The sequence below is a fragment of the Alligator mississippiensis genome, chromosome 5, assembly GCF_030867095.1.
Source record: "Alligator mississippiensis isolate rAllMis1 chromosome 5, rAllMis1, whole genome shotgun sequence".
NCBI lineage: Eukaryota > Metazoa > Chordata > Crocodylia > Alligatoridae > Alligator > Alligator mississippiensis.
The window spans coordinates 165431871-165444657 of NC_081828.1; the positions used below are offsets into that span (position 1 = coordinate 165431871).

At 44.6% G+C, this 12787-nt stretch overlaps 1 protein-coding gene across 1 annotated transcript in view; it reads left to right on the forward strand.

The window, feature by feature from the left end:
* DGKB (diacylglycerol kinase beta) overlaps positions 1–12787 on the forward strand; it is a 620162-nt gene that overhangs the window by 103509 nt on the left and 503866 nt on the right. Inside the window, exon 3 of the mRNA XM_059728962.1 lies at positions 10141–10217. Within this exon, the coding sequence (XP_059584945.1) occupies positions 10141–10217 (77 nt within the window). The remainder of the gene's footprint in view (positions 1–10140; positions 10218–12787) is intronic.

Consider the following 12787-nt stretch of genomic DNA (forward strand, 5'->3'; position numbering starts at 1 on the left):
GAGCTGGCCTGACTCCATAGAGCCTCTGCCAGCTGGGACCCTGCGCTCCTGCCACCTTGTTCAGGGCCCTACCGGCACTGGCCCCGGGACATTGGTGTGGGCCCTGTGCTTCCACTGGCTCCCCGCCTGCTCACACCGAGTGCTTCCCAGCGCCGCGGTTCAGGCGGGGACAGCACACAGCCCCGATCTCCTGCTCGCCAAACAAGGAAGAAGCTGGTGCCAAGTGTGGAGAAAAGTGGCCCCTCACCCACCCCATGGCTCGTGCTCCCTGCTGCAGGCACTCACAGCCTGCGTGGGGCTGCCTGGAGCAGGCACAGGCAGCCTCATGTGGGCTGTAGGTGGCTGCAGCGCAGGGTGCTGGCCATGGGGTGAGCGAGGGGCCACTTGGTGCTGAGTGCAGGGACATCTTGTAACCCGCCTCACTGCCAGCCTGGCAGTGGGCCAGGTTACAAGCTGGTGCTGAGCACGGTGGCGGGGAGAAAGCAGCCCCTCCCCACCCCATGCCCGGCGCCCCACGCTGTAGCCATACGCAGCCTGCCTCGGGCTGCTTGTGCCTGCTCCAGACAGCCCTGTGTGGGCTGTGAGTACCTGCAGTACAGGACGCCAGCCATGGGGCGGGCGAGGGGCTGCTTTTCTCTGCGCAGGGCAGGAGCCCAAGGAACAGCTGAGCACTAGGGGGAAGCAGCCCCTCCCACGCCCAGTGCCCTACGCTGCAGGCGCTCACAGCCCACATGGAGCTATCGGGAGAGGGCACAGGCAGCCCCTCATGGGCTGCAAGCAGCTGCAGTATGAGGCACCGGGTGTGGGTGGGGAGGAGTCACTTCCCCGCCCCACGCTCCTCCCTTGCCCGGAGTCCCCCCTCCCCTTATCTGTGCTTCCCGCACCAGGGCAGTCATGTGCTGCTAGCTCAGAAACCCTGGCTGGGGCTTCTGGCTGGGGGGCGGGACCGGGTGGGCCCCGCTGTTGTTGGAGCCCACTGGGATTCCCTTGGATCCTACTGCCCTTGGTTCCTTTCATTTTGACAAGGTGACAGGAACCAAGGGCAGAGAAATATTAGTTTTCTACATTTTTTTTAGGGGCTCTGCGGGCTGGATAGAGTGGCCTCACAGGCCGGATCTGGCCTGCAGGCCGTATTTTGCCCACCCCTGATCTACACCATTCATTAATTTGATTAAAAAAAATATTTTTGTCCTGGTTTACATGCGTTTGTGTAGTGTACATAGAGGTGATTGTATATAATAGCTTAAAGTGAAGTCTTACTCTTGTATATTGTGGGGGGCTGTGGCTATGTGGGGTATGGGTGTGTCTGTGGGGGGTGGATAGGTGTGGGGTAAGGGAGCATGTGGGTGTGTGTGGGGATACATGGGGTATGGTGTTTGGGGGGGGAGGTGTGTGAGGGGGTGTGGGTGTGTGGGTCTGCATGTATGGCAGTGCAAGGGGGGTATGGGTGCATGTGTATGGTGGGGTGTGTGTGTGGGATTCTCTCTCACACACACACACACACACACACACACACACACACACACACACACACACACACACACACACACACACTCCTTCCCCCTACCCCTGGGGTACCGGTGCAGCTCCTGTGGTTGGGCGATGCAGCTGGGAGCCATGTTGTACTGCAGTGCAGGGACAGGAAGGCAAGGAAATGGCTGGGGGTGGGTGGGGTGAGGCTGGGCTGCTGTGTTCCTGCTGAGTCTCCTGGGTTCTACTGCCCCTGCCTCCTGTCACCTTTGACAGGCAGCCAGGAGCAGAAAAATATTTTCTAAATTTTTTTAGGGGCCCGGCGGGCCAGATAGAATGCCCTGGTGATCCAGTTGCAGCCCATGGGCTGTATTTTGCCCACCCCTGTTTTACCTGCATGTTTATATGTATAGTAATTTAAATATATATTTGTCTCTTTTGGTGTATGAACTACATCATGAACCATTTGGAACTTCCTACACAATTGGACATCTTATGCCTCAGGTAGGATTCTATACTATTCTACATGTTTAATATTAGAATATGGGAAGTTAACAAGGAATTGGCCGGTCTTCAAAGAGAACCAGCATCTCTGTTAGGATTGAAGAACAATTCTGCAACTTTGTAAACTGGATTGCTGTATATGCACAGTTATTATTTATATTGTTATAGATACATTTGCTTAGTTTTTTATCACCAGGGATCTTGGTTATTCTTTAAATAAATCCCAAATTCTCTTATAAAATATCCAAAATTATTTGATTAACAAACCCCAAACCCCTGTTTTTTGTGATTAAAATGAAGCACCATTCTGTTTATAGGTATCAGTTGAACACAATGTTTTATTGATATATTTACAATTTTAAAGCAGTTTGGAAGCCTACCAGCGCCTCAATCATTATAATAAAATAAATTCTAAATACCTATATATTTTTGTGCTTGATTTTGTTTTTTTTATCATGAAAAATAAGAGCTCTCCCTGCCCTCTTTGCTCACCAGGATGGGGGTCCAGCTATGGCTGTCCTCCCCACTGCTTTGTGGCACTGAATACCCCTGATATGTTTATGTCCTGCCACAGCCCACCCCACCAGCCCTGCTGGTGCCCCTCACTTCCATCCCACAGCCTCCTGAGCCTGCCATTGCCCCTCACTCCCAACCCACAGGAGATGGGAGGGTAGCATGGGCCCCCATCTTCGGAGCCATGGCATTGCAGCGCTCCCTCTAGCACTGGGTCCCACCCACTGGGTTGTGGAGGCGGTGGCTGCTTGGACCTGACCCAGCCCAGCCACAGCCCTGTGCCCTGCTCTAGGTGCAGAAATCTGAGGGGGCATGTGCCCCCCCCCTCCACCTCCCTTGACATATTGCCTATACCTCCCCCACCTCTCCAACATATCATCCATACCCTTTCTGCTCTCCTGCCCCCGTATACTTACCTGGAGGGAGCTGCAGGAGCTGCTGTCCATCACCCTGTCTGGCTGCCATGTGAATGCATGTGTACACACATGCACATGATGCCCCCTACATCCTGGTCCCCCAGTGCCAAACAGTCCCTTTCAGGCTAGGACTCTGCCAGTCTGCAAGGTTTTCTCCTTTAAAGGAGAGAATCCACTTTTTTTCTGTAGCAAATGCAAAACCCAGATCCCTATTTATCACATACTGAGAATTACTATTTTTATTCTGAAATAAAATTTCTGTATTGCCATCCAATGTCCAACATCCTTCTTTTTAGTGATCCAGGACCTTTCAAATTATTTGCTGAAAATCCAGTTGTAGTTAGTTATTCCAAAATTGTTCTTCACATACTGTTCAGTAACAGATATTCCTTTTCCATCCTGCATACCCCATCCATTGCAGTTTAGTAATTTTACTGTTTGTGATTATATCAGAGGCATATAGGGAAACAGATGTGGTTTTGAAGTCGTATTATAAAACTGTTAGGAGACATATACTAGGATGTCTGCTGAGGCTTTGGACATGTGCAGTGCTAATGAGTTCGGGAGGACCATATGCCTCAGATTCCTTTGCTAGCCAGGGTCTAGAAGTGGCCAAGGAATGGGCTTGTCACTTGTTCTTTTTTCTCCCACGATCTTCCTTTCTATGATGCCAGTTTTGCATTAAATTGGTTTCTAGACGTCCAGATTTTGTTAAGAGTGAGCATATTTTCATATGACTGAAATGTGCAATTGTCTGATGACTTATGCCTGTCCATTCTCTAGTGCAGCTGCTATATCTGCCCTATCCTAAAGCTTTTTGATTAATTTTCCTGTTTAAAAAATGGTTTTAATTTCTAGTTTTTCCTCATGTTTCTTCTGTCACCAGCAAATATTTTTTGTCAGAACAGGGTGATCGTTGGTACAGTAAGGCTGTTGGAATTTTGTTTTTTTTTTTCTTCCAAAAATGAACTATTTGTCAAAAATATAATTTTAGTCATTCGCAAACTACAAGTGCAACCTCTGGTTTTGGAAGAACAGGTTAGGGATTACTTAGAAAAGCTAGATGGTTTCAAATTGGCTTGGCTGGATGGGTTGCACCCTGGCTACTGAAGGAATTGCCTGAGGTAATTTTAGACCCACTGTCTATTCTCTTTGAGAATGTGAGAAGGTAAAAACTAAACTCTTTTCCTCCTTTCATTTAAAAAAAAACGCCAATAACTTCGTTTTTGCTGTGTTGATTTCCAAGGCACCATAGTGCTGAAAAGCATCTAATAACCTTTGGAGACCTATTTAGGATTGTGACATCATAATGCATCATTTGTGTAAAGCAAAACAAAGATATTGTTGTTCAATAGAATGGTTGCAGAGAATTGATTCAATGGTAGGACATGGTTTAAATAATTCAAGAATAGATTATAAAGTAGCAGAATAAGGAAACATCCTTGTCATATCCTTCTATTAGTTGTTTAACTTGGACAGGGCACTGCCAATCGCATAACTCGTCCTAGGTGCTATATTGAATAGTAAGTAATGATTAATTGTAAGAGAGGTTTATCATTGGCATTATTGCCAGTTTCTTCCATAACTTTAATCTGTCTGCGGAGTCAAAAGCTCCTTTACACCTATGAAGGCTACACAGAAATGATTTTGTCTGTTTACATATTTATATGCTAAATAGTGCAACTCTAGGTAGTGGTCCATGCAAGAATAAAATTTTCTGAAACCAGTCTTCTCTTCTCCCAAATCTACATCTAAGAATAAAAAAGTAAATGTCTCAAATATTTTGCCTGGAATGCTCGCATAAGACTAATAGGACAATATGATGTAGGATCTCTCTTATTGTCATTTATAAAAATAGAGACTACTGCATTTTTTATTCCAATACTCTGAGTAAACTCCTTCTAAAATAATTATACTATTTTTGGGCTCAAAATTGTACACTGCCAGCCAGCAATTTCTCAAAGATTTATGCAGGGAAAAATCAAGGCCTTTCTATTACTCAGTAAGGATATACATGTTCTTACTTGAGAATCAGAGGAGAAGTAATGACTCAGATTTGAAGCAAGGTCTTTCACCTTTGAGGAAATGTGCCATAAGTAGCAAGCTATAGGAATTTTGTTCTGTTAATCTATCCTGGTGATTTGTTTTTTCAGTTTTTTATTTTGGCACCTGAATAAAAATATATATATGAGACATGGCATGGGACACACGCGTGCACACACGCATGCACATATGTTTGTGTGTGCATGTGTGTCTATGTGTGACCTTAGTAATAGCTCTCTTTTGCTAGAGAAGACTTGAATTCACATTTTTTCCTCCCAGGAATATGCCCTAAATACTACATGATAGGCAATTCCAGAGTGGGCTTTCCATTCATCCTATTAAGCTGTTAAACTTTGCAAGCTGGTAGGTGATATGACTGATCAGGCCCCAAATGCAAGAGCGGTGGCCTTCCCTATGAACCCTGGGAAGCTTAGGTATGGACTGTTCACCGCTCAAGATATAGGTACTTCTGAGTAAGTCCAGAAGCAAACCCTTTGGTGATCAGGGTATTTTACTGGTAGAAACTTAGTTATCTAAGGATTTCAGAATCTACCAGAATTAGGCAGAGGATTTTGAGGATCTGAATTTTGGATTTAAGTGTTTTTAGTCAGAAATGTCCTGTAGATTATTTTCTGATTTACAGTCTCCGACCCAATGCTTGGGAGGCAGATATTTTTTTATAGATGTGGCCTAGCCTACCTCCCTTAAAGGACTGACTCTCCCAGTGCTAATAGTGCATCTTTGGTAGTGGTTGTTTCTTCATGTCAGGTTGTTTCATTTTACTGTAGTTGTGGTTTTCAATCAGTCTGTAAACAGCAGGGCTGGGGTTTGTTTTTGTCCTGTGTAATTGTAATGAGCCTTGTATATATTCTCTTCTTGAATTTTTTTTTATGATTACCTTATTTTGTTATACTGTGATTCATTTTTCCACTATTTGCAGTCCAGGAAGAATTTTAATGATGATTGACTGTGGCTTCCCATTGTACAGAATAAAGCTTTCTTTCTAAAAAGTACAAAGAAGGCATGATGGTTTATTTTGACATTATCCTGCATTTCTAAAATTCACTTGATATGCTATATCAATCTTATGAAGTACTCAACTGTCATGTGCTTTACCTTTACTTCTGGCATGTGGCGACTCCACAGAGTTGTTACATCCTATGTACAGTTGGGAATGAGCAGACAAATTATTTTATTCCAACAAGCTAACCAGAGTCAAGGATAATGTACATTGGGAACAGTTTCAAAGTGGGAGAGGAAGCTGCTGCTTGGAAGTGTGCTGTAGCTGTTATATGTGCATGAGCCCGTAGTGATGCAAGTGATCTGTCATCCAATTTTAACAATGCATAAAGCAGCATTTTGTGGGATTCCACCACCTAAATATTACAGTGTAACAGGTGCTGCAGGTCCAGAGCAGCAATTCCCCCTCCCCTTTTGAAACTGGTGCAAGAGTACACTTGTCTATAAAAAGATTATATTAGTGAAATGAGAAACACTTGGTATGTCAGGTTTAGTCCTTAGTTACAGTGCACTCTCTTTTTGCAGTCATAGGGAAAAATGCAACTCTGAGTCATTCTGCCTTTCCGTCTGCTTCAGAGACTCAGTAGGGGTTATGCCATAGTGTAGTGCTTAGACTGATTTCTTTGGTTGTTCCATTTGAACATTACCTATTGATGCAGCTCATTAATGAAAATGCTGTTGCATGTCTCCTCCTCACAGTTTTCTTGACAACAGTTTTCCTATGTGCTATTAAATGTGCGCTGCCATGGAAGGAACTTTATCAGAAGTACAAGAATAAAGTCAACCCTTCTCACTTTGCTTATTTGGCTATTCATAGTAACCTCAGGCTAAGTACAGACATTCAAAAAGGCCCTGATGGAAGCACTCTCACTTTACTTATAGTACTTTAACTTAAAGTGGGAATGAACTGAGCAGACATATCTGTTTGGTGGTGAGGGGAGGTTTGGTACCTGCCTACTCTGGCTAAGGCCAGAAGGTGGGGGGTGCTCCTGAACACCTTCCAGAAGGTTTCCAGAGTGGACCCTCTTCCTCAGGGGGCAGGCCAGGTCTGTGGCAGGAGAAAGGAAGCCACTTTGCCATGTTAACTTCACCCAGTCTCTCCCATCCTCCCTGAGACCCCAGTCAGCAACCTGTCGTGGGGGGGGGACCCTCATGGTGGTGGAGTTCCCTTCCCCTACCCCTACCCAAGCCTCCTAACAATGGTAGTCAGCGGCTGCAGCACAGGACTGCCTGGCCCGGCTTTATGCTGTACCAGGAACTGGGGTCACGAGATGGGGAAGGACTGGAGCCTCTCTGCCGTGTGGACCTAGTCTCACTGTGCCCCGCCCCACCCCGCCCTGCCTCTACCAAGATCAAAGCCCACAAGTTTGGGGGAATTCTGTGAAGCAGAGAGGCTCCCTTTCCCCATCCTCCCCACCCAGCCCATCTGGCTGTGCAGGGGCAAAACAGTCTTTTCTGTCTCTTTTCTCTGACAGTCCAGGGGTAGGGCTGGGCCAGTGCTTGCCTGGAGCAGATGAGCACTGGATGAGAGTAGCAAGCCACTCAGCGAGGGGACCCTGGCATGGTGTCAGAATGTGACCTACGTTGAAGTGCCATGGATGTTGTATGGACATTCAAAAAAGCCATCTAACTGGAAGTGCTTTAGTCTAATACCATATTCATTGAGGGTTCATTTAGAGTGGGATCTGCCATTTTTAAAGGGCGTTAAGTGCCACGAGCATCCATTCTGTTACGACTTTAAAGTGCTTTTTGCATGCTTATTGTGCATTAAGGCTAAGGACAGAAGTTACACATAAACCAGTTTAAGTGATCAGAAGCTGGTTTAAACCTGTAGCAGAACAGAAGTTCAGTGCACACTAATCAGTTCCAAAATGGCCGAAACTGGTTTAAGATAAACCTGGTTGAATGTAGTATCAGACTTAACTGATTTGGGTCAAACTGGTTTATGGAACTTCTATCCCAGACCCCTTCCTGGTTTAAGTTAAATTAGAGTCTTCAAGCATCCCAGCACTTTTCAACCCTAGGCTGGGCTGTGCTCCCTGCTCCAGAGAGCAGGGCTGGCCCCGCCCCTCTGCTCCCTAGCTGGAGCAGTGAGGGCTGGTTCACTGCACACCCACCCCTCCCCCAGCAAACCCTGACTGGGGTCTGGGGCCAGGAATCGGGGTTAAATTCACCTTCCCCTGAGTACATAGCTGTCTTGCTAAAACGTAGTGCCAGCTGTGACTGTGGACTACAAATCCCAGAGGCACCTGGAAGTAGGATGAGGAAGTAACCAGCAACCCTGGGAGTCCTGCTGCTTTGGTTGTGACTGCAAATCCCAGAGACCTCAGGGGCAGCAGGAAGAGCAAGTGAATACATAGCCCAGGCTCCGTTTCAGTTTCTAGTTTTTCAGAAAAAGAATCCTTTGTTCAAGTTTTTATGAATTCAATGCCACTACCTTCCTTCCCTCTCCCCCCCCCCCCTTCACCCTGGCAGGGCATGGGCTGGGGCCTGGCCACACCCGCTCTGCTCCAGCAGGGCTTTCTCTCTCCGCTCTTCTTTAGCAGTGTCTGGCAGATGTGCTTTAGCACTTCTGGCTTGAGCCGCTGCAGGCATGTGACTGCATTTCCTCAATGAAACGTGATTTTCTGCTTGTTTGCTTATTGGTTCAATCCCTGCAGTTTAGACTAACCAGCAAGGACTGAATCAATTCAGCCTCAGGCTTTTTGACTGTCTGTACCTTGCCTAAGTGTAACATCTGTATTTAGCCTCAGAGGGACTACTAGTACAAGTGAGAAAGAAGCAGGGTTTGGCTCACAGTGAGGAAGCCCTTGGAAGTCAGACAAGGGAAGGCAGTTTTAAAGCTTGGATAAATAATTTAAGGATCATACAAAACTTATTTCTATAATTCCTTTTAACAATTTAGAGTTTTACACTTATTGAGAGAGAGAGAGAGAGAGAGAGAAAGAGAGAGACCATATTTCAAGACAGGGCTGTCCAGCTGAATACTGCATACAGCCCCTGAGGCATCAGCCTTTAGCCCCTGGGCTCCAGGTCTGGGTGCCACTCCCTTCCTCACTTTCTGGGTGCTGCTGCATGAATTAATATACTGAAGAGGAATGGTGATTTGTGTTAGCTTTTTGTTTTACCACATGGAACACCTGGGTTCACTTCTTCAATGCTATTGAAGGGCCTATCAAATTACATGGGCCTCTATCCTCCAAAAACGTACAGATATGCATATAGTATACACTGTGAGTGGCCAGAAAATAACTATTACTACTATAGTTGAGAGAGCATTTCATGGGCAAGGTCCATTCCATAGTGCTGAGCTGTGCTTTTTTGCTCAAGATGGTTTGTGGTTTAACTTTAAAAAAAAAATTAAGAACTATTACAATATTATATTTTGCTAATGTAACTTAAAAAATGGACACAAACATTATTTTTGTAACTTGAAGTAACTTTTAAGAGGTTAATTAGTATAGATTAATTTTTGCTAACTGGTTTGGTGGTCATATTTCTTGGGTGTATTGATGGTGTGTTTGAGTGAGTCAGAGTTCAGGGATTTGCACAGTGACCAGTTATTTGAACTACCGCACTGTTATCCAATCACAGTGTAGATTGCAAATGACTAAATAGTTGATATTCAATAATTGCCTTACCTCCTACACTCTGATTGCCTAAGATATTCTATTTCAGTTTAATTTCTCCAGGTCTTCTTCCCTTCCTGCCAGCTCTAAATGCTAAAGGCCTCTACCTTTGCTGCATGGGAGTTCTTTTGTATGACTGCTGGTGTGAAGTTGCCTCTGGTAGAAGAATCCTAGAGCAGCTGTAGAACCGTCTGCTTGACATTTTCCTGACTGTTTTGACAGATTTTTCTATCCATTCGCAGCTGAGTCTGAAAGTCCAGCACTACTAAAGGATCAGAGGAATGAAAAAGTGATTTGAAATTACTTGTTTTGAAATATATTATCATAGTCAAAGATCATCAGAGATTATTGGGATGGAGTGTGTAATACGTATATTCTTTTCTTACCGTGTTGATAACTCCTATACTGCTAGAGGAAGTTATTCATGCACATTCAGTGTAGGTTATACTCTGAATATAAACCCAGTCTAAAACAAAAGATGACTTTCTTGACTACTATTAATGAGATATAAATCAATGTACAGTATTTTTGTTTCCTTTTTTTAGATTCCACCAAGAAAATTAAAGATGTTCTAGAAGAATTCCATGGTGATGGTGTGCTAGCAAAATATAATCCGGAAGGGGTAATTCTTCTTTTTATATATTCAATATATGAAAATTGTATTAATTGGAAAAGTAAATATTGTTTTAAAAATGCCTTTACTACATAAGTGCAGATATTTTTAGACAAATTAGCTGTTTGTGATGGGATTTTATTCTTTGAAAGGAAAAGGTATTTTGGAGAAACAAAAAAGGTCTATCAGTAATGTCATGTAAAAGTTTTGAGTGACTTTCTCATGCAACATCACAGTGTGCCATGAGATCCTTTCAAGGGTGCTGTACAATGATAGCACAATATCCTATGCTAATGTGCAAGCACCTATACATCTAACAGCTAAACCCAGAGTCCATGGTGTGAAAGACATTCTGACCAGCTCCGGTATTTCCGAGTTCTTTGCAACAGAAAAATTGAATCTATTATTTTTCCATAATCAAAAAAAAAAAGGTGAAAGCTAAGAGTTGGCAGTTTTCAAGGGGTGCTTTGAGTCTAACTAGGGGTGCCTTGAACCTAAAAAGGTTGAGAACCACTGTACTATACCCATCAGTAGACTAAAATGAGTTGTCTTTGTGAGTGATAATCCTGAAGCTCTGTATACTTTTGGATTGTAAATCCAGAAGGGAATGTTACCAACTAGCCTGGTATTCTTCCATAATACATGCCAAAGAGAACTCTCCTCTAACAAATTCTGTTTGAACTAGAATATATCTTTTAGAAAATCATCAATTTATGATGGTGGTGATTTTATATCCCTTAGCAATTATCTACACATCCTAGCTTATAATTTATATGTGCTACCATCAACTTCCCTTTTTTCTCTTTGTATTTTTAAAGACTTTTTATAGCTGCTGTTATAGCTGCTTGCATTTCGACTCTAAGTCAAGCTACTTGTGTAACTAGTGTTATAGAACTACTTCTATAACTTCTTTTTCAATTGTCGCATTGTAACGTTCATGGTTATATAGTAAGATATTTTATATACTTACTTCTCTTGTTTTTGTTATCTGACAAGATGAGGTCTAGTACAGAATTCACCTGCATTGGATGTATCGCTTTCTGAGATAGGAAACTGTCATCTGTAACTTTTAGAAATTCCAAGGATGTTTTTGTACTTGCAGCATGACATCTCTAGCATATGTCACTCAGACCCAAGTCCCTCAGGTTAAAGCATCTTTTTTCTTCCCCATTCTATATATGAGATTTTCAGAAGATAGTCATCCTGTTCCCTTGTGGTATTCTGTGGTCTGTAACAGATAGCAACTCTACTCATCTCATGCTTTATTTGTTATAACATTATTCTATAATCATTCAAAGGCATTTGCTTCCAACTGTTGGTAACTTGGAAATAAATAATACAGTTTTTGACACAGAATGTCATAGTGTATTCTGTGAAACATTGCAGAGTAATATATTTATGGAGATAAGAGTAAGCTAATAGAATTTCTTGTTCAACGACTGCAAGTTTCTTTGGGTAAATGGGATATCTCTTATTAGACCAACTAAATTGTTCAAGGTGTCTTACTTTGTGAGCTCAGCAAAAGTATTTTGTTCTAATGCTGACAAAAGAGTCATCAGGGCTAGGGACGGTGATCAGAAGTTGGTTTAAACTTGTAACAGAATATAAGTTCAGTGCTCATAAAGCAGTTTCAAAATGGCTGAAACTGGTTTGAAATAAACCTGCTTGAATGTAGTATCAGACTTAACTGATTTGGGTCAAACTGGTTTATGGAACTTCTGTCCCAGACCTCTTCCTGGTTTAAATTAAATCAGAGTCCTCCAGCATCTCAGCATGTTCTGCATCCCTGGGCTGGGCTATGCTCCCTGCTCCAGAGAGCAGGGCTGGCCCTGCCCCTCCGCTCTCTAGCCTGAGCAGGGACAAGGACATGGCCAGATGTGTCCCAGCATAGCCCTGTTAAGGCAAAGTGGACAGGGAGGGGGTTAATTCTTCACTTGTTCTCCCCCCCCCCCCCCCCCCCCCCCCAAGGCAACCAGTGGAGGTTGACAGACCCCAGCTGCAGTCACTGGGATTAGAAGAGACAGAGTGAGGAATTAACCCCCACCCTCCCTGCCCACTTCCCCTTAATGGGGCCATGCCAGGACAATTTGGCCATGCCCCCACCCCTTCTGCTGGAGCAGCAAGGGGAGTGGGAGGGGCAGTAGCCTGTCAGGGTGTCCCAGGGAGCACAAGTACAGAGTGGGTTTATTCTCCCCCCCCGCTTCTCTTTCTCACTGGCAGGGACTGCAGCCATCCCGGCATGGCCCCATTAAGGCTAAGGAGACAGGGAGGGGACTATTTTGGGAGATTGCAGCTGGTGCTGAGCGCTCCCACCATCACCACAGAATGGGGAAGGGGGCTCTGTGTGGTGCTGGAGGGGTAGTCTTCCCCCTCCTCCTCCTCCCCCCCTGCTGCTGCGGGGCAGGGAAGGGGTTTCTGTGCAGTGCTGCCTGGCCCCAGAGGGGGACTCTTCCCCTTCCTCCTTTCACCACCCCACACACCTGGATGCTGCTCCTTGCCTGCCTGCAGCCCCGTTCCAGCTGCCCCACTGCACGAAGGGACCATTTTGGGATTTTTGGTGAGCTATGGCAGGGGAGGTA